Source organism: Phalacrocorax aristotelis, chromosome 8 (genome assembly GCF_949628215.1).
Source record: "Phalacrocorax aristotelis chromosome 8, bGulAri2.1, whole genome shotgun sequence".
Taxonomy (NCBI): Eukaryota; Metazoa; Chordata; class Aves; order Suliformes; family Phalacrocoracidae; genus Phalacrocorax; species Phalacrocorax aristotelis.
Window position 1 is genome coordinate 25,891,530 of NC_134283.1, and position 23,363 is coordinate 25,914,892.

The 23,363-nt window shown below is 37.2% G+C and overlaps 1 protein-coding gene across 2 annotated transcripts in view; it reads right to left on the bottom strand.

Annotated features, from left to right (window-relative positions):
• The window catches only part of GABRB2 (gamma-aminobutyric acid type A receptor subunit beta2), a 170,906-nt gene that overhangs the window by 13,502 nt on the left and 134,041 nt on the right, over positions 1–23,363 (bottom strand). For both annotated transcript variants that reach the window (XM_075102105.1, XM_075102104.1), the window contains exons 7-9: positions 12,205–12,342; positions 10,826–10,978; positions 9,507–9,751 (exon numbers count right to left, since the gene is read on the bottom strand). In XM_075102105.1, the coding sequence (XP_074958206.1) occupies positions 9,507–9,751; positions 10,826–10,978; positions 12,205–12,342 (536 nt within the window). The remainder of the gene's footprint in view (positions 1–9,506; positions 9,752–10,825; positions 10,979–12,204; positions 12,343–23,363) is intronic.

Below are 23,363 nucleotides of genomic sequence, written 5' to 3' on the forward strand. Positions count from 1 at the left end.
TAGACATTCCAGTGATCTCAAGATTCATGAGCACAACTAGGTTACATCCCCTAGCACATAACAGAATTACAACTTATTTTTCAATAGAAATTGGCTGACTCATGGCCATTCAATTAAACCTTGTCAGTCTTTACAGCTGATCTGTTGTGGGAAATCAGTTCAGCAAATCTGCTAGCCAGACAGACCTTCTGGGCTGGAGCTACATACATTTCTTCTATTTCACTGTACATCATTTGCCTTTTTTGTGCCTTATTTCCCCACAGTCTGAAATAATGACATAAACTGCATTAATGGATTGTTTTTTGCAACCAAAAGTGTATTTAATTCAGGGTCACTGGTGGATAGCACATTTGTAGATGCACTACAAAAGCAAAAGGGATATTGTACTTTAAACAGAGTGTACATGCACTGTTCTTACATTAATTAAACATGGCATTCAAAGGAGTGCAGCTGCAGAAAGAAAAATGCACGCAGTTGACTTGACCTTTATTCAGGTGTCATGTGGAATACAACTATGGATCATGGAGATAAATCACCTTCTGACTGCTTCTGCAAAGTGCTGCAGGCTAAAACTGGAACTTCCTCAAATTTCACTCCTATCAAACCTCAAGTTTCAACAAAACACGAAGAGGCTGACCGAGCACTCTGTGCATTGCTGATTGTTTCATATGCAAGTTGTTCCTTAATAATGCATGAATGTAAATTTAGGAGAAAGGTTGAGTTTTTATAATCCATGCCTACTATTATTACATGTCCTTCAATAAACTTCTGGGTAAGAAATACCTTCTGACCCCAGATCAAGAGTCAGTCCTTGCGCAGTTTTTCTTGTACTGAAAACAAAAAAAAAACTCTCCTTGGAGGGGAAAGGAAGAGGATGAATGCTTTCACTGAAATCTGGACAGTGGCAGCATTAGCTCCAGCGATACAGAGCGCTGAGGGTTTGAGATTTTAAACTGAAATTTTAAGAGATTCAGGTTACCTTAGTGTTTGAAATATCCTTTTCTGTTACTAACTGAGTCTGTGCATGTAGCCATTTTAAAGGTCCTCTTTTTTCCAAAAGCTTTTACAGTCTTCTGCTTACTCAGGTTTTATAGAGAGTATACCATACTAGAAGTACCTCTACTGCGTAGGGTGTAAGGTGCAGTTCCATGTAATAAATACTGGCTGGTTTTAGGTACCTTTGCAATAATTGCTCCTCACTAGAGGTGCATTAATGTGATTTCTTCAGATAGAAATGAACAAATATTGCTGTGAACTGAAAAGGCCGGAGGCAAGCCAGCAGCAAATCAGAGCGGAAATAAAGGCATTAGCCAAGCCTAAGCTAATGAGCATTGCTTTGGAGCAAGGTATATTATCTCGGGCCTGCAGCCCTGTTAATGCATCCTTATACCTTAGTCTCAATATTGAAGAGAGTGACCTTGTCTGTTTGCAGCACACAAAGCTATCACAAGTTGGCCTGCAAAGGGCCACATGTATGCATCAACAGATTCACATTGGCTCAAGTAAGCACACTCCTCCATCTAATTCCACCCCTCCTTTTTCAAAAGAGACACCTATGGATATGAGAGTGAGAAAAAATGTACAGGCTCGTCCATTTATCGACTAGCAAACTGGTGAAGTTTGGAAGCTCTCATGGGAAACAGCTGGTAGCAAAGCAATACCTGAGCTGACTCTATGCCGTCTCAAAGCGTGCTACTGTAATGGATGGCATTGTTGGCACAATGAAACCAAAAGTACTCAGCCTTCATGTTCAAACAGCACACATATGTAAGCCGGTGAATCTGAAAATGGGCACCTGGAGAAGGAGGATGCTGTGGGAGCCCCGTTTCCTTGCTAGACTATACAATGGCCGGAAACTGTCCATCCTCAGCCTGCTCAGTTGCGTAAGTGAAATAATTAGGTGCAATCACTTGTGAAACAGGTAATTGCATGGTCTTGTTTGTCATAAAGCTCTGCTAATGCAGTGGAGTCCTCTAAAAATGAAATATTTGAGGAGAACTATTCAACTTTTCTAGTTAAACTTGGTCAGACTCTTTTCCTTGGTCAAAAAGGTGTAGGGGAAAAACTCGGCAGCTGAGACAACTTGAAGGGGAAGAAAGTTACCATGTTAAGTGCAGCTGAGGGCAGATTAAGCTTCTGTTTGTTTTTTTTTTTGCTATATCGTCTCCTTTAGCAATGCTGTGCTAATTTGGATATAACAACAGTGTGTCAGGAGGGCAATGAATTGCAGAGATACCTATATTTGTTTAAACTTTCTTAGCTTGCTAAGCCTTACATTCGTTCTTCAAGAGAACATTTATATTGTGATTCAAATCTATTAATATGCTGTTTAATCTCATTATCATATTTAAGTTCCATGTTCTCTACTTTGAACCCCAAATTTCTGATAGAAAAAAATGTCATTAGTCTGACAATTTTACCTGCCTGTGACTTGGAGATGTATAGCAGCAGCGCACTGTAATTTTCAGGCATGCTGACCAAATACCTTACATAATACAGACTACTGAGTAAAGAATTACTCATTGTTTTAAAAATAGACTCAGTATATTTCAAAAAAGTCTTTGTGTTCAGAAAAAAACCCTTATCTAAACATGCAGAGGTTAGCGATGTCAGTTCACATTTACTTTAAAAAAAAAGACTGAATAAATCTGTATAAACAGTTTTATGAAGTGTTGCATAATATCCTGACATTTTTCCCCTCTTTTCCAGAGGAAAATTGCTTTATTAATGCTCACACTAGCAACAGCATGATTGCAAAATTAGAGGTAGAGCCTAATTTATGCAACTTATGGTATCATGTACTTCAGATATATAGCCTGTACTCTTACAGCATCTCTGTGCTTTAAGCTAGGTTGGAAATGTCTAGGCTTCGATTACTACTGCCACTGTATACATTCTAAAGCCGTATTCAGTGATGTATTTACATTACGCAAAACATAATGCCACTTCTGTGAAGTGGCAAATCAAATTACTTTAAAACGATGTAATAAACAGATTTGATATAAGAAATATTAATTTGCAATAATTAACTGCTCTAAACCTAGATGACCTAACTATAAAGAAAAGAATAATTTAGAAATAATTTAGACACTACCTCAATACCATGCAAGAATTAGGAAGACCTGACTAGAAATGGAAGGCAAGATGCACCAAATCTTTATATGGTAATGCCTCTATAAGGTTTGATATCTGGTTTGAAAAAATGCAAGTATCATACCCTGTATCTAGCTAATATCCAGGTAAGGAAACCATAGTGATGTCTAAGAAAAGACTAACAAGGTGCCCCATCAGGAGGTGGATCTGTAGCCCTTCATTTAACAAGAGCCTTGATGTAGGAACTGATACAAATACTCATAGTGAGTATTGTCTCTGCTGCCTGACACACTTCCAATCTCTGTTGCTTTGGGAAAGGATGGCATACAGCTGCTTTTCCATTATAATCACCCCTTGTCAAATGTACAGCTGGCAAGATGCAAGAAACACTTCTTTACAGAGGAAGAAGAATAGAATCAGCCTTTCATTCAGCCCAGTACCTTTACCATGGTCTTACAGTGACAGTTCTTATTGCCATTAAGTTACCACATAGCTGTAACAGAGGTTTTCTGATCTATCCAGAATAATATATACACAGATATCCTTGATATTGAAAAGCATTTTAATCTTTCCTAAACCTCCAGAGAAGTCAATGTATGTAGTAGTCTGGATCAAATGAGTTAGATGAACAACTGTGGAAAAACCAGCAATGAATCCAAAAGATGTAACAAAAGCATAATCAGCAGGTTGACTGGGAATTTAGTAACACAGGAAAACATACTGAAAATACAGAGCTTGGGAGGTGATCAGACTGCAAATCCTGAGCAACACAAAGACCAGAAGATGCATCAGACACATTGCAGCGATCAGTATCAGCAAGCCCACCTAAGCCACAGCTGGAAGATGGAAACATCCAAGGTAAAATTACTGGATCCAACAATGTAAGAGAAAAATTTATAAACTAATCAAAAATACCTTGGCCACTGGATTCTGGAAAGAACCTACAGGGAATAAATCAGAACTGAGAGAACAGTAAGCAGCTCAGTATTTGAACTACGGTAACAGAAATTAAATATATTGCAATGGCTGGGGGTCTACATAAGAAATTATTCACAGTGGTACCAGGCTCTACACTGAGATCCTGGTTAGGCTAATCATCTCCTTGAAGACAAAGCCAGGCTTCATAAAGGAGAAAATTTGAAGGGTTATATCACAGTCGCTTGTTTCCCTCCTCCTGTCCCCTTCTATCCCAAAAGGAAACAGAAACCAAAATTACTATAAGAAGAAGAAAAGCCTTATAGAGGTTTCTAGACCAGATCCTTCCAGACCAGTTTTTTATAATTACAATTAACAGATTAAAGCTATGTATTTCAGTAAAGCCTTTGACACATCATCTTAAAACAGAAGATATCACAGCATCATAGAATCATTAAGGATGGAAAAGATCTCTAGGATAATCAAGTCCAACCATCAACGCAACAATACCATGTCTCCTAAACCATGCCCCCAAGTGCCACGTCTACATGTCTTTTAACTAGATGTCTTTTAAATGGTGATTCCACCACCTCTCTGGGCAGCCTGTTCCAATGCCTGAACACTCTTTCAGTAAAGAAATTTTTCCTAATATTCGATCTAAACCTCCCCTGATGCTGCTTGAAGCCATTTCCTCTTGTCCTATCACTAGTGACTTGGGAGAAGAGACCAACACCCACCTCACTACAACCTCCTTTCAGGTAGTTGTAGAGAGCGATAAGGTCTCCCCTCAGCCTCCTCTTCTCCAGGCTAAACAACCCCAGCTTCCTCATCCTCTCCTCATAAGGCCTGCTCTCCAGACCCTTCACCAGCTTCGTTGCCCTTCTCTGGACACGCTCCAGCACCTCAATGTCCTTCTTGTAGTGAGGGGCCCAAAACTGAACACAGTATTCAAGGTGCGGCCTCATCAGTGTCCAGTACAGGGGCACGATCCCTGCCCTGCTCCTGCTGACCACACTATTCCTGATACAAGCCAGGATGCTTTTGGCCTTCTTGGCCACCTGGGCACGCTGCTGGCTCATGTCCAGCCAGCTGTCAACCAACACCCCCAGGTCCTTCTCCACTGGATAACTTTCTAGCCACTCCTCCCCAAGCCTGCAGTGTTGCATGGGGTTGTTGTGACCCAAGTGCAGGACCTGGCACTTGGCCTTCTTAAACCTCATACAGCTGGCCTCAGCCCATCGATCCAGCCTGTCCAGGTCCCTCTGCAGAGCCTTCCTACCCTCAGGCAGATCAACACTCCTGCCCAACTTGGTGTCGTCTGCAAACTTACTGAGGGTGCACTCAATCCCCTCATCTAGATCATTGATAAAGATATGTCCCAGATATATGTACCCATAAGACGACAGCCAGCTGAATGATATTGTGAAGCCAGAGGTTAGAATTTGCCCCTGTTTTTTAACCTATCTGTTAATCATCTGGACGAAGCACAGACAATATATTAGATATGTGCCCTGAGCTGAAAGAAAAGATAACATGAAATGTGCCTACAAAGGAACAAAAGGATGCTGATGACCATCAACATTCCTATTTAAAATAGAAAAGTCCACAGAATAAAATTGCATAACAATGGGTTAGAGTACATACACCACAGTTTATGACACATATTAGGTCTTCAAGCGGAAATACAACACTCCCACTTTACCTGTCCTTATACATATACCCGCAGTACTATGCCATTCAAAACAGAAGAGATGCAAAAACTTGAGACTGTAAAGATAATAAAGGCATTTGAAGAAATAACATAAGAGAAGACTATAAGCTTGAAAAGAGAGGTGAGGAAATTATGTGAATACTATCTCCAGTAAATGAACAATGTCCAATATAAGAAGAAAGACAGTGATTTACCTGCAAGCAACAATATGGCTATTTACAGAGAGAACAATTATCCTTAACAAAGGCAAAAGATGAGTTAGTCTAAAGGAACAAACTGTTGAATGCAGCTTGAGAAGCTTCAAGAGTGGAATGATCATACGTACAGCCATTTTATCCTGAAGTCACTGCAAAGAAAATGGAGTACATCCAATATGATTTAACAAGTCTGTGATAACATATCTGTTGGTAATAGCGTCTGAATCTTCCTTGTCCTTTAAATTACTCCATGATTTTATTATTCAGGCTTCACAATTCAAGAGGAAATCAAGATATAGGCCCAACTCCTTCTCTTCCTTTCCCTTACCCCAAACAGGGCCAACAGTCTTTGAAAATGAGGGAGTATATGAAGTTACAATCTTCTGTGGTGATTCAGACTAGATATAAGGAAGAAATTTTTTACCATGAGGGTGGTGAAACATAGGCACAGGTTGCCCAGAGAGGTAGTCGATGCCACATCCCTGGAAATGTTCAAGGTCAGGTTGAATGGGGCTTCAGGTTGAGCAACGTGATCTGGTTGAACATGTCCCTGCTCATTGCAGGACCTTTAAAGGTCCCTTCCAACCCAAACTATTGTACGGTTCCATGATTCTAAAAATCCAAACCCACCACATTCATTGGGCTTATGACATGAATAGAATATGAAATTTCAAAAAAAGATTTGGCCACTGTTTCATCTGGAATAGCCCACGGGAAGCTCTGCAGCCAGCCTGACAGTGTTCTCTCAAATGGAAAAAAACAGGACATTCTCCTCCTGAGTCACCAAATCTCCAATGCATTATACTGGATTGAGCAGATACAGTCATGGAAGAACAGCTTCTGTTGTGCTTCCATACTGTTTTGTACGCTCTCTAGTATCTTCTGAATAATACTAAGCAAAAATAGAGAGACTACCTATGTCTGTGCATGCCCTGGAATCTCTCCATACCAGAGAACAAAAGAGCATAAAGGGAGTATGTGTTAACTTTGACTTTGATTTTGCAAGTAGTTGTGGATGGAAGGACTAATAAGCACTTCTCCCATCACCTTTTGTTGTAAGATGCTGTTACGAAAATTGGTTTTGGAATCTGCAGAAATTGAGTACAAATTTGCTGGTCTACAGTATATAAACAAAGATGCTGCACTGCAAGCAGCAGTTCCAATAACTATTCATCTACCTTTTTTACAATGTCTATGCTGAATGCAGTAACAGAGCTGTACAGAGCTTTCATCCTCATGTTTTGAGGTTTATTACTGATGGTATTAATCTTTTCTCACATAGTATCTGAAGTCACAAACATAAATTCATAGTATTACATGTAGTGATACAAGAGGAATTTAGTAATATCACAAAAGAATAGTCATACTTCATAAAATTAGTCTTTTAATGTTGGATCATAATTAATGATGGAGCGTTCATTTGGTCCCATTTCTAAAATACTCAGGTTTTCATGGAAACCTGAATCTGAACCCAATTTGGCAGTTCAGACCCATTTTTGTTTCTTGTACATGAAAATAATTATATAATATTTGTCTCCCTTTCATAGATAAAATGTTCAGATCCATTAAATATGAATCTATTTTCTTGCTGCTGGTCAAACAGCAAGAACAGCTGTCAGCTCCTTTCCTCCTCTCCAGAGCAGTCTGTACGTGTTCTCTGATCACTACTCTTCTCCGATCCTCTCCTATTTGATTCTCCATCTATTGCTTAAGGGATTGCAAACCTGATTATCAGATCAGAGTCTGTCTGGATACCAGAGCAGAACTGCCATAGATGATGAACCGTGCTAGCTTGGTATATTAAGCAAAAGGCTCAGTATGAAAAAATAGAAATAATGTAAAGTTGTTCCCAGTATACTTTGTGTTAATCCTGTAGGACGGTGAATTTCTGCAACAGCTATGGGAATTAATTTACTCTGCTTACAGACTTGGATTAGTACACCAGTTAGTGCTTTCAACTTCTAGTTCATGATTAGCAATTTGCCACTAGACTTTGGCTATTCTGTTACATGGCTGAAAGATCTGTTGTATGAATAAGTATATAGAAAATATCAGAAGTGAAACAATATATAAAAATATACCCCAGCTAGTGGTGATACTCTGACCCCTATGGATCTTAAACTTCTATTTATGTTAGAGGAAAGGCTTCTGGTAAACACAGATCTGGTCTCATAAAATTACCTACACTGTTTCTTACTTAATAGCTTTGTTTAAAAGGAAACAGACTTTTAAATAATAAACTTGTTAAATTAAATAAAAGCTTGCAACCTTTTTGTATACTGCTGAAAAATCACCAATAGAAAGAAGAAGATCCCACAGAGTCTTCATGAACTTTACAATGGTGAAATGTGATCTATGGTACCATAACATCAAAATTAATCTCAACATTATGCATTTTTCTTCATTCATGTTTCTTTCAAATTAATAAGGAAAAAGATAAATTAATGAATGGGTGAGATCTGACCCATGACAATATAAACCTCCATCCTAAAAGAGTATAAACTACAATCTATAAAAATGATTTATGCTATCAACGTGACGGATTTTGTTGTTCCAACAAAAACGGAAAAAAGTGTTCTTCTGTCCACAGGCACATTATGGTAGTGTAGAAGTTCTGAACAAATGAGAAATTCCACCATTAGAGCTGTATGAAACTTATGTTTCCACTTCACAAATAATCACTGAGGTTTTTTCTGATTTTTTTCACTTCTGATTTTGATTTCCCCTCCCTTGGAGTATCTCATAGAATTACAAATTCAATAAGCTTCCTATGCCAAAAAGAGAAGAAAAAAAAAAGATAATTTAACTTTATTTAACTTTCCAATTTTGCATGTGTGTGGAAGTTTATACATTTCAGAGCGAGTACATTTTAGTATTCAACCCAGATTTGCCACTGTGTGAAATTAATCCAAAATGGTCAAAGTGAAAAATGACAAGTGCTTCATAAGTGCTCCGTTTTCATTAAGCATAATGGATACTTTTGCCAAAATTGTGTATCTTGGCAAACGTATTTTCTGCCTCAATTCTCCATCCCCCAGGGACCATTTTTTGACCCAAAATTCAGTGCACAGTAAGTTGATGCTTTATTTCTGAGCAGTTTCTCATTTAGTCAACAGTATCCTGGGCCATTATGCGTTGAAAATATGCAAACTTTTCAAGATTTAAACACTTCTGTAGCAAATATTTCTTATCCAGGTCATCTGAAAGATTTATGAAAGTAGGTTAAATTTAGTTTTATTTCCAGTGTTCCATACAGCTCTTACTAGAATATCAGCTACAGCCATCATTTTGGATTTGTTCCCTTGGAAACAGATTAGACATATTTAACTCTACATCCTGACTGAGAAAGCATCTCACAGTAAAGCTTAACTGAGTGCATGCTTCAGAAAAGTCATTCAGTTTTGCAGGCTAGAGGGCAGCATTCATTGCTGAGGTGGCTAAGTACACTGCTCTGCAGAGCTAAGACAAGATCATAATAATCCCACTCCACTCATTCTCTACAAGAAATTACGTTTTAAAGCTCTGTCTGGCAGAAGTTCAAGTCTGCCTACCTGGGGAAATGCTAATAGTATATCCTCATTTCGATTTACCTTATTGACATCCATTCTCAACTTCTCATTGTTGGCACTGGCAGCTTTTTCTGCTGCTTTCTTCTGACGCTGAGGTCCCCTGCCAAAGAAGATGTAGTTGACCAATGCGTACTCCAGCAGAGCCATGAAAACGAAGACAAAACATCCCATAAGGTACATGTCAATGGCTTTCACATATGGAATTTTGGGAAGAGTCTCTCGAAGATGGGTGTTAATTGTTGTCATTGTGAGCACAGTTGTGATTCCTGGAAAAAAGAAGCAACAAGTCTATTGACTGAATTAATTTTAATTTTCTAGCATAATAGCTCATAATATTCAAACGCTAGAGCTGAAAACTTCTAATCCCCAACCTCTGTCTATATTCCTTATTTTTGTCTTTAGTTTTTTGTACCACAAAGATTAGAGCTGTAATAAAATGCATTCAAACAACAGTAGTTGGATTCTGTATGTTTTTAACCAGAGAAACTGTAACTGCCTCTAACAAATCTCAGTTATAAATTACCAGCCTAGAGTCACTGTTATCTTGCTTTTCTCTAGCTTTTTTGGGATGTCTGCTGCCTTGAATTCTTACAGGAAAATGCTACACAGAAAGGCCTGGTAAAACTCATCGACAGTATTCTATAAACTGTCAAATTCTCAATTGTATCTTTTATGCCAATTTACTTATTTTACCCAGTTGATAGCTGTACTGGTAGGAATCAGTCTGATTTATACAAAATTTGGCAATAAATACTCATATTTATTTTTGTAACATGTTTGGATCCACTGACGGGGGGCACAGTATAGACAAACACACATGGGATTAGTGATGAGATATAAAATTACTCTAGAGATTACTTAGGGAAGTGGTTGTGCTTTTAAAAGGTAAGGCAACAGTAAGGAAAACCTCCCTCAACTGAAGGAGAGGTTAGCCATAGAACCCTAGTAAAACTTTATTTAATTCACACCTGAAAGGAAAAGAAATTTATAACCCATAACAGTGCTGAATGTGTATTCTGGGCTGCCATAGGCAAAAGCAAACTACATGCATTCTCTTTGGAGAAAAACAAGCAGTAAAACAACAACAGAAAACGTTGAGACAATTAGGCTAATTCTGGTTACAATGATTATGCAGTTAGCTAATTCAGACACAAAATCATTTTAATTTTTATTTAAATTGTGATGATTTAAATGCTGATTCAAATAATACAAAGCTTAACAAGCCAGACATAAAAAGATCTAACAGATTTACTTCTCAAATCATGCACTATCCACAAAGCCAGAAGCAAGAAAAAGCATTCAGCTAATGCACACTGCATGAGATGTGTAAAAATGCCTACCTAAAGCAACTCTTGCAGCTGAAGCATCATAATTAATCCAGAAGGAAACCCAGGACAGGATAGTGATCAGAATAGAAGGCATGTAGGTCTGCAGAATGAAGTAACCAATGTTTCTCTTAAGTTTAAAGCTGAGAGACAGCCTTGGGTAGGCACCTAAAAGAGAATATTTGGTATGGCCATAATTTACTTGTATAAAGCCTGAAAACATTTTTCTGTCATTTTGGTTTTATTGTTTCATACAACATAGGGTACACACAGAGTTGAAAGATCCAGGATAATCAGCTGCAGAATTTCCGGCAAGTATTTGGATTAAATAATCTTTTATTCTAATAGTACAAGAACCCTCTAGGTACATATCTGCTGGTAATCATAATATTTAACAATCAACAGCCAAAATACATTTCAGAGCATCAAAGCATAGAAATGCTTCTTCCCTGACAAGCCGCAGTACACCTCCTTCAGTGCAACCCTTATTCTAACCTTCTCTCCAAGCACTGCAACACTTGCCCTGTCACTGGACACCAGAAATATTTTGGTGTAAGAAACACTTGTTGAAACAGGTGCCTAGAGATCACTATTCAAGTCCCATTTCTGCTTGGTTTTGAAGAATTTGCGATGCTCAGTCCTTTTATACTCCCTTCAAAGATGATTTCTATCCATATCTAGAAAGTGAGGTTTGAACATTTATTTTTTTAAACACACCTAGCAGCTTTCTCAAGTAGGCAGAGAACATCACATAGTAATAGTTTGACCCAACTCTTGTCTCTCTTGAATAATGTAATGTCGTTGAAATGTTCTAGTTGTTTCTTGGTTTTTTGTTTGTTTTTTTTTTTTTTTAATTTTATGAAATCCAATCTTATTTTCTACTCCTCCTCACAAAGCATCTTTTCAGCCTTCAGAATATCATATGCTTGCTAGCACAGGCTAAACTACAAATCCTGTGGAACAAAGATCTTAAAGGTTTTACACTGAAGACAAACTAATTAGTCTAATACATCCACAGCCTGGCACAAGGAACGTCTAGAAATAGCGAGAGAAAGGTTCCAAAATTTCCTACAGGCTGGGTTACTTCTTGTTGGGTTTAGGGCACAGAGGTGTGTAAGTGGCTTAATCAGTTTTCACAGGAAAACAGAAAATACAGTATATTTGACTGAGCCTTAACATGACAGACTACTGTATCCTCTTCATATGTTAATGAGTGATGCCTTATACACTCTGAAAGCTGTAATAAAAACCGTTCCTTTCAAAATTCACAGTTTCTGCTCTAATTCATTCCTGTTACTAAAATTTTTGCTCAGACCCTGAACTGCACATTGCGAATTAACCCATTTCTAGAAATCTTCCCCGTGAATTCCCCTTTTAACATCCCCTCCACAGACCTGTAGAGAAAACAACATTCTTGGTGATAAGCTTGTAGTCTACAATGGAGAACTGTGGCAGTTCGATCTTTGTCACTCCTGTGACTGCATTATCACCCCCACGCCAGTAAAATTCAATGTCATCTGTTGTGTAGCCATCTATAAAAACAGGAGTAAACAGTTAAGATACACACCTCTTCTGACATCATGGAGAACAGTCCAGAAAATTAATTCAGAAAGTAACTTCAAATATATTTCTAAAACTAAACCGTTACTAACATAACAGATATAAACATACAGACAGGCACAGGTAAATCTAAATATAATTTCAAATGGCAACCCTAGGTGCTTTTTTTAATCTTTGTGTTTTTAAAGATACATTGTATCAATACATTAATAAACCAAACCTTTAAAAACAAATTAAGACTACACACATCCCATATATACGTGATAGTAACTGTACATTCAGCTTAAGGCAACTTCTGATCCCAAGGCTGGATAAAACAGTGTGGGTTTGCTGTAATTTCAGCCCCTGGGCTGAAACATCACTACTGGTAACAGAAACATGACCAGGTCACCAAGCAAGGCCTGGAAGAGATGTTTTTCTGTCTTGTGCACCATGATCAGCACAGGAGAGAGACAGTGAGGGTAATATGGGTAAAAGAGAAGTTCAGCGTACAGTTATCTCATCATCTTTTCTTTGTACGCTATGTAGTTTATAATCTGGATGTGGATGAAAAGGACAAACTCTAGTTCAAACCCATTCAGATTTTACTTGTAAAACCAGCATCATTCTTTTTCTTAAAATGGTTTGACTGCTATAAAAGACAGCCACATTCAGTAAGGTCCTTGTAACCATCAGCTGTAGCAGATGCAACAGCCATCACTCTGGATGGTAAAAAAACACCCACAAAAAAACAACAACAACAGAAAAAATACCACCAGCTAAAAAAAAAAAACCCCAGAAGACAGCACATGTTCACACCATTATAAAACTTCTGCATGAAATATGAATCTGGGTTCGCCAAACTGCAGCTGAGCTAACTTGCATACTCCAGAGCTGGTACACAGAACTGATCAGTAGACATCAGAAATAAATCTGCTACAAAACCCGAAAATAAGGTATTCATTCAGTTTGTAGCCTTTTATAGGTTTTTGCTGTTAAAAACCGAAAATAAAAAGAACAACTTGGAGATAGAATAATGACTATGACCTTTTGGAAATTGACATAATAAAATAATATATATTTGACCTCGATCTTAAGTTCTCACCCACAGAGAAGGGACAAAATTAAATAATATACATCTTAGAGAGCTCAAATAGCATCTAATTTCAAGGAATCATGCAGAGTGCATTTTGTGATAACATAGAAGGTATAAAACTGTTTGCAGGCATCATTAATTTTTGATAATCCAAGTACAATCCAGGTGCACAGCAGTAGCAGAAGGCAAGCAACTTTGAAGATATGAACCCAATAACCTGTAAAAACACTGAAACAACCATAAAAATCTACCCAACATATAGCAAATTTTAAAGTATTTTGGTAGCTACATTCTTATATCATATTGATAGCAATTCAATTTTTTTTGTGTACATGACTCTTTCTTTCTGTTGTTCATTGGGCTAGCAGCAAATCCAAAGCAGTCTGAGGGCAGAAAATGGAAAACTAATTTCAGGAATCAGAGCCATCTCATTCATATAGGACAGATTTGGAACAACTTGTCAACATCAAGAATTCTAGATGGAAGCTGCTGTTCTTTCAAAGATGGTGACAGCAAAACTGATGAGAGAATAGATTTTTAAAAAATTGTTGTGAAATAAGTTCTTCCTTATTCTTTCCGTTTACCCAAAAGCTCACTGGCTCTATATGATGACATCAACCAAAGAAAAAAAGAGGCTTGTAACTTCTAAATAAGCTTCAATACTTAAGGAAGAAAAAGCCCTACAATGTAGAACATGATATGCTTTTGACATATCCAGAACTCCTTAAGAAACAGAGTTTAAATTCACACCAACAAATAGCTGAAGTCAATGGTCACTGATTTGTTTCCCTTCATACTTTCTCTCTTGTTTCACCAAGTGGAGAATCATCAAATAAAATAATAACTGAACATAATTTGGACTAACAACTTCCCTTAATATTGAGCTTCCCCCCTCTGTTTGGACAGTGCCATAAAAAAAATTGGTTAAATTCCTCTACACCAAATTTTTGTAAAACAAGGAATCTCACAGATAATATAATCTTTGCATTTATTGTACGTTACTTGTTCAGAGTCTAAAACATGAGAAGTCTGAAAAGGAGCCAAGATTACTGCTATCTGTTAGTAGAAGGCCTACCCTCTATAATCAAACAATCATTAACCATGACTCCACAATTATACAGATGCTTCTTACACACTTTGTGATACAACAAGGTATGTTCAAATCTGCATTTTTAATAATCAGAGCGCATCATCTTTGAAGTTCTCATGGAGATCAACATGTGATTGAACTTTGGTTTTCATTTACTGCGACTTTGCACAGGAAAACCTTTAGCACCCCACATAGAATTGTCTCAGGTGATATTCACAGAACAAATTGTTGCATGTTGACAAAGAGATGCGGTATTTAAAGATAAGAATAGTTTTAGCACAATGATTTCCAAATGGCTAAGCAAGGTGTCCTTAGTTCAGCCAAGACTGTTGTCAGAACAGATTTTGAATTGTTCTATAGTATTAGTTAAACTACTTCAAAAGAGTCAAATTACAGACTCACCCAGGAAACTGGAATTATTTTGTTCTCACAAGGAAATAATGTATTTTGCTGCTTGATTTTTTTCTGAGACTGCCTAATTATATGACAGCCTCCCTCCCTATCTCTCATTTCTTCAATAAACCTTGTTCTTTTCCTCCACAATATAAAGAAAGCAGAAGGTATACAATGGAAGAGCACAGTACTTTTAAAGTTTCTTTTCTTCCAAAATAACCTGAAATACTGAGGGACTTCTAAATATTGAACATTTTAAGACATGAAGAATACTTGCACTGAGCCATGTAATTGAGATTACCATAGTTTCTAAACTAACAGACTTGAGCTGTGAAATATAACTTGAAAACCTTTGACAATATTCTGTAATCTTTAATTTAGCTTTTTTATATTCATTACTTCTTGTGCTAAAAGTTTATGCCAAGTTCTGCCTCTGACACTGTTAATGTAACACCTTGGTAACTCCCCTCCTCTTCCCTGGGTTGTGGGTGTGAATGTCTCACCCTGTCTGGCCCCATCCGATGGCTCTCCAGTGGATACCTGCAAAAGCTGTATTCCAGCAAATGGACCTTGTTTTTGCAACTTGTTACTTACCACCTGCATCTGCTAGTAACAAAAGCTGTTGTCGTGTTCCCAAATACTGCATGAAGGCTCTCTGCCCTTTCTGTGATGAACACAGGACCACCTATTGGTGTACCTTCTCCCAGTGGAGAAGCAGTTGCCTGACAGGAAGGGAAATTACTGTTAGCTCTGGAGCACTGGCTGTTGGCAAGTTGTTTCTACTTTCTGCAGGATACTAGATTTTAAGTACCACTAGATGTGTTTCATTTGCTTTAATGGGTACTTTTCCAGGAAGATCAATGGTACGTGGATGGAGGTCATTAATGACTGTGTTCGTGGCAAGTGAGTCCCACTTCAATATGACATTTAAAGGGAACACATCTGTTTCAGTATTTATGTGAAACACAAATCCTTCATTCAGTGCAGTAAGTTCTTCGGTCATTTTTCCAAGGGTTACATGGTATGAGGAATATGTGCAGACTCTGAAGACCTGAAATTAATCAGATTGTCACAATATCTTTTAATTTTCTGTTCACAAGTCAATCTTCAGAAAAAAGACAGACAGTTTATTTATGTTTCCTTGTCTATCACCACTTTATATTTGCTGAGTCTCACTCTAGGCTTTCAGAGAGAAAAATAAAATAAACTCTAAAATAAAGAAAAATAAACAAACTGGCTGATCCTGAGGTGTAAGAGCAAGTGTATGTTATGAAAAATATGAAAGAACATCCTTAGAGAGTTTAGAAATAATAATATTACATAACTTGTTGTGAGGGTTTGCTCTCACTTTGTGATACTGCTGAGTTTTTCTGGTGTCCTATCTTAAATCTACCTCGCCCTCCAACAGCCATTTCCAGATTCTAATACCATTTACTGAACTCAGTGGGATTAATCAAGGTAATTTATGTAATTTTGAGGTAATTTGATTTATTAGTTATGAAGTTGAACAGTTAATCTTGTTCTTTCTAACACAATAAATGTTAAAATAAGTTACAGCAAGAAAAAATACCACTTTTTTATGTAAGAGAAAATATGGTTATAGAAAGCCCAAAAGGCTTTTTATTTTATTTTTTAGAACATCTGTGAGTAGAACTTTCTGCCCAACTGCCTATACTCATTTTAGCCCTGAACCATACCAGGCTCAAGGTCCGTTCACGCAGGAAAGAACTCCAGGATCGCTGTTCCAGCAGACTGCCAAACGCACCAGCATTCCTCCTTTACCAGGAAGAGGTGGTGAAGCTTCTCCCTGTACTCTCACAGCCTTAATACTAAGCAAATATCAACAACTGCTTGAGGAGAGCTGAACTCCTTTGAAAATCTCACCCAAAAGTTCAAACTGAAGATTCCAAAATACGCAGCTCTTGGTGGCTTTTGGGAGACTGTGAGGAACTCCCTGCTGCTTAAGGTACTTAGGCTGGGGAAACGCTGAGACTTTGACACCGAATGACAAGACTTGTTAGCAGGTATCGATAAGAAGAATTTCAGGAAGTCTCTTCAAGCTTTCATTAAAATACTTCTCTCTCTTTCCAAGGATAAATTATCCCATTCATTACGTAACATGGAGAAGAAGAGAAAAGACTATTATAGTCATCTGCACATAAATGCTATTGTGCACTGCTAAAGTACCCACATAAAACTGGATACAAGTCTAATATCCGCGAAACATCTGCCAGAAGAGAGAATGGGTCTATTCATTTCTCTAGTGGATGTTTTACAGATATTACAGTCCAATTACCTGTGGCTATAATAAATTCCATCTGCAGGTATTTGAGACCCAAACCAACTCTACTTACAATTAAAATTATTTTAAAGACCAGCCAATTTAAAATAGTAATAAGCAGTCTAGAAAGAATAATCTGTGGCTTTTGACAAGAAAAAAGGCAGAATTAATGAATCTTAGCTCAATATTTCTAAATTATCAAACCACATGTCAGTAATGTAGAAAGTAAAGAACACTAGACTCAAAAACACTGCAAGTCTTTTTTGCAAGAATCTAAGTTTAGCACAAAACACTGCTTGATTTAGATTGCAAAAGAACTATTGTTTTACTGCGTGGTATGTAGCACTGCTACCAGAACAGATAATTCGATTGATTGCTTTCTCTTAAATCATTTATATATCATCAGCAGCATGATTTACTTTGCATTCAGAAAGTTCAATTTCTTATTTCTGTCATGCATCACACATCGGCAGTCAACAAAATCAATACATTGTCCTGGTAATATGGCACCAGTCCCGAGAGAGGCAAAGCATACTCGACTCCCATTAACATGGACAGGGAGTTTATCATTGCCTGTGCTTCAAGGAATGACAGGTGATGAAGCACTGTAGAAGAAAAATGAACAACTAGTAGAACATAAAATAAAACCCTCTTCATACAGAAACTACAAAAACACCTATTTTTTTCCAGCCTATTTAAGAGAAATCAACATTTGGAAAATCTTTAAAAGAAAGCTATAGCACTACTGGCTGAACATGAGAGTATTTAGAAACAAGAGAGCTATCAGAATCACCACACAATGGAAAAAAAAGAAGCCAACTTTTCTTAAAAAGTCAGGATTTATCAGTAAGATTCACTGTCTCACAATGCTTTTGTTTGTACTTGACAGCTGGGCTATATTTTAGACTGATAAATAGATACACACAGATATCTACAGTGAGCACAGTATGTAGGAATTCAAGCGGTCCATATTGCTAACGCTATGGTAGCACCTGGAGACTAATGATAAGTCATTCGTTGCTTTGTGGAAAAAAAATAATGACATAAACATGCAAATCAGTGAAAATGTGGCTAAAACAGAGAGAGGATTCTGAGGCCATGCATTAACCTCACTCTGCTCTGAACCATCAGCAAAGTGTCTGAGCATGACTGGAACAGCACTGGGTGGTTCATGTATACAATGAGCCTCACATCCGAGCTAAGGAGAGCTACTTCCCCATTAACCATGAGACAAAAGGACCTTGTTGGGAACTGTCTTGATCCTAACCCCATATGCTCAAGCTTATCCAAAAAAGCATCCCTCCAGTTACATCTCCTATCAGCTGTTCTGGACATTGCCAGCATGGAAGTACGATGAAGCACAGTTTGGCCACTTCAGCAAGATTGTTGCTTAGCAGATCTGGAGGCTCAGTGAAAGCTGGCGTTATACCATCTTTCTGATCACTTGAGGTATTTGTCTTTTGCTCACCAACATAAAACACATGAGAACTCATCTTACAGCAGGTTCTGGAACTAAATACTATTATAAAGCAACCATTTACAAAAGGAATAGCATACACACTGTGGAGAATAACATAGTTATTATAGACATATATTATAGACGTGGTATTTTTTGGGAAAAAAAGAATCACAAAATGATTCCACAATATACAAAAATCTATGAACTCATAGGTAGGGAATGAGTACCAAGATACTTAATTTCTTGTAAACCTGCTGCTATCAATTGGATTTTCTTTGCCTAGTCACTCACAATATAGTAGCTTCTCAAGATAAAATTGAGAGAACTGATGGAAGATATCCATACCAGACTGAATGTTTTGATTAAGAATACACAAAATATACTTAGCTGATAGTCTTAAGACATATTAATTTATTTAAATGCAGGCCACAGACTATCAGACTAATTGAGAAACTTGACACCTACAGGCCCTGTACCATGAGATGAATGCTACACAGAAATACTAAATAAATAGTTCATCCTGTTTATACAACAGATCATGGGACATCTTTAGTAGCAATATCCATGCTTTTTGTTTATTTTTAAACACAGAAAACACCAATTTCTCCTTTTTTCAAGAATTTCTTCAGCAGTTTTTCATTTGCATAGAACAAACAGCAAAATTACTTATAAAATCACCAGTAACATGCAAAGTATATTCTGAAATTCTGAAACCCTTCAGAACACTCAAACTTGGTTCACTGCATCACTTTGTTCTTCACCTTCCTTTTAGTAATTCAAAAACATAGCCAGAAAGAATAAGGTAGAAATGCTTCTTTGAATTTAGAGAGATCTTCAAAGCTGAGGAGAATACAAGTCACCATACACTGAAATCAGTGGGGTGATAGGAAGGGGAGAAGCAAAGTCAGAGCTTGTGCATTGCTGAACACATTTGGCATTGGAGAAGACGGAAAAAACCCATTGTACTTGTTTCTTTCTCCTCTTTCTCCCCCTCTGCCGCCCCCTGCCAAATTCTGTCTTTCTGCATAAGACATTAGGATTCTTTTTACATTTCATTTCAAAGACTTTTTCCCCTAAGGCTCTGAGGATTTGGATACAAAAGGGGATGTACAGTTTTCAGACTACAGTGAAACTCAATTGATTTTTAGATTAAATTGGTAACATTATAAAAAACCAATCATCCTCAAGTTGTACAAATGGTTCCTTACTGGAGAGAATGGGGTGGGAAGAAGAAAGAAGGGAAGAAGGCAATGTGACTCCATAATTACTATAGGACAGTATACAGCTATTAAATAAGGTGTTTTGATGGACAAGTGAAATTACAAAATAGATTCCAGGGTTCAGAGCAGGCTTTTCATGGCCTCAGCAGAACCATGTTTAATTTTCCTGTAGGTACTTCAGGCTGATTCTCGCTTATGGTAAGCCTGACAACTTACAGAATAGGTGTCCTGGCGCAACCCAGGAAATGTCATTGCTGTTTTTTATCCCTAATGATTCCAATGAAAACCATTTGTACTTTAGAGAACTTGCTGCAAAGTGGTTTCATAACTAGATTTCCACTGTCACAATACTTCTAGAAAAGAAAAAGAGATCAGAAACAGATAGGGATCTTACTCAAAGATTCATATTCAAATATTAATTCATTATATGCTATATGCAATAATATTAAAAAACCTCCTAGCCCCTAGAACTTGGCAATTTCTTGCAATCTTTCTGCTTCCATAAGCTCAGTTACTCCCACCAGTATGAATAAACTAAAAAGTTATTGGATTCAACACCATGAAGATCTTGCAAGTCTAAGTGTTCCTCACGTAACAGAGGGATGAGTATATGCAGCACAGCGGCGCCTGGTGATATGAAGCTAATGATGCCTAATTAGCCCAAAGCAGGTGCCACGTCATCAGAACTATATTCCTTCTGAGACTCCAGCAACAACTGGGCACCACACCGTCCAGTGCTAGTCTCTGCAGTGCTGTACACTGGCACTTTCTGAGTAGCTTGGAGCACAGATCTTTCCCAGCTCTGTGGGAATTCACAAATCACATACAAGAATGCCCTTCATCTTTTCCTTCTGATCTCCATCATCCATTTGTGCTTGGTGTTTCCTGCAGACCAAGTGGTATATTTATGTATTAATTATATCCCAGAAAACAATAATGGATAATACATCTGGTCTAGTTTTATTTATTTGTCTACAGTTTAGGGATTTCCATCACTATTGACATTACATGTCTGATCTCTGTAGGCAAACACATAATGTTAGGTAACCATGCACATTTTATACAGTACCTAGAAACATCCTCTCTTATAGTTCTGCCATAGTTCATATTATGGAACCCACTTACTTCCTTTAGCAGAAGACCACTTCTGAGGATAAGGTTGACAATGATATGTCAGTTGATTGAGTCTTTGATTAAGACTTGACGTTGCACTGATTAAGTTTGGATCATGTCTGAGGGGCATTTTAGTGTAGCATGGGTAACATTAAGAAAACCTTATGTGAAGAAAACATGGGTGGCAACTGTTGCTGATATAAAGATAGCACTAAACATACTTACTTCTCCTGTCCTTTAATAATAAAATTATTCAAAAAAACCCACCTCAATCTGTAAATTTCAAAAAGCAGATTAGTATATGTTACAATTCTACAGTAAAGTTTCTTATTTCCCAGTTAAACATATCACACAAAAAATGAGATCCTGAATACACAAGTACCTATATTAAACATGACAAACGTGTCTTATATGTATGAGACATTTTAATGGGGGAGTGAAGGAAGCTTAGTTTGAATTTGTAATTAGAAGTAGACTACAATAGTATACTGGGAAGCTGAATATTAAGAAGCTCAGGAAAATGGTCTATTTTCTTGAAGCTCAACTTGATTATTAGCTCTACAGAAGAACCAAGAAATTCACTTTCACTTCTCATAAGAGCAGATCTTCAAAGACGCGGTAGGAAACTGCAATATATAACTGTGAGGATGATTTCAGTCTTTGCTGAGGAAAGCAAAATTTAGGCAGAAATAACAAACTACTATTTAAATGTGAACTGCAGCTGATGTAAATATGATGAAAATGAATACATCAATTCTTAAGTGATCTATTTCAATGCCATTAGATCACAAAATGAATAGAACTCAAGTGAAAATAACCATTTTGAAAAGACAAGTGCAATCAGGTATAAGCAGACAATGGGTTTTTTTTCAGAGCAATCTACAAAGTGAAAATATAAAGTATTTACTATGTTTCAAGCCTTAAGAAAATGTTACTGCATCAATCATAGCTATTTTCTTCCACTCTTAAGTCAATGAAATCAAGTCAAAGTTAAATAAAAAGAATAAATATCTTCAATACCACACTTTGGTGTCAAAAATTGCTTACAGAGAAACAATGTTCATTTCAACCAACTCACAAGTTTTAACCTTAGAAAGTAAGAACATCCCGCAGGAAGCTGAACTGTGGTATACACATTGAAGGAGCAACTCAATGTGAAGAGACTCCTTAAGGCCTACCTGAACCTTCTACCATACCCAAAAACCTTGAGTATAAAAAGGATGATAATTAAGTGCACATATTTAATATACAAGTCTAAAAATTTTCACCTCAACAAAATTCAGTAAATTAATCATATATCTCTTAAATATTAATCACATCATTATATAAAATCCATAAACAGGTGGACAAGAGCTCTGTTTGACTGTGATACTTCCAGTGGATTTGTGCAGTGTTCTGCTAACTTATTTCCTAAGGGACTGAATAATTAAACATGTATAGTATAAAAGAAAACAACTTTATAGATCTTTTAAATGATCTACAGTACTTTTTTTTTTTTGCATAAGCAGCCCAAAACAATTGGATAATCTGATTGAGCATAGTGAGGGCAAAATCACCCACGAGAGGCCAGTCAGGGCTGTTTTGAATGAGTGGAAGGAAGCCAGAGATATCTGAGGTAGTAAATACCATCATCCTGGTCCTAAGCTATTATTCTGGCCTCCTTGTTCCTTGACAGTGCATTTCCTCAACCAAAGCAATTTTGAAGACCTGCCAGTTTCTTGAACCTAATCAGCCTCTTTCAGCCTCTGCTTAGTCTTCTCTCGGCAAGTTTCCTGTGCATGCTTTTGTGTGTCTGAGCAAATTAATTTGGTGGCACCTAACTTGCAGATTTGAGGAAATACCTGTATTAATAAGGACATAACTTGCAAAATAGCTAAAAATTGAATAGATATTGCATGAGTAGTCTCATCAACCAAAGAATCAAATATGAAATCTCAGTATTTTTTAATCTCAGTGTTTTTAAATGAGGTATATGTATAAGTAATGATTCAATTTGAAAGTAGTTATCTTTTTGCATAATATTGAATACCCCACTTGGGTGCACAGGGAACAATTTTTTGTACTTTTATGCAAATATATACTGAATTTCTCAACTGTATTCCAAAAATATAATTTTTAAGATTGATGGAAATGCCCTAGACCCCAACTTTTTGCACAAAACTGAAGCTGTTTCTGGTGTTTGAAAACAATTATTAGCAACTGCCTTCTACCCTTGAGTAGGCCATGTTTCCAGGAACACAACTTTTATAGTAAAATGTATATCCACACTGAATGGGTGCAAATAAGAAATTATTTTCTCCTCTCACCCTTTATTAAGGACAAAGATCATGTGGGGAAAACAAATACATTTGCACCCTACCAT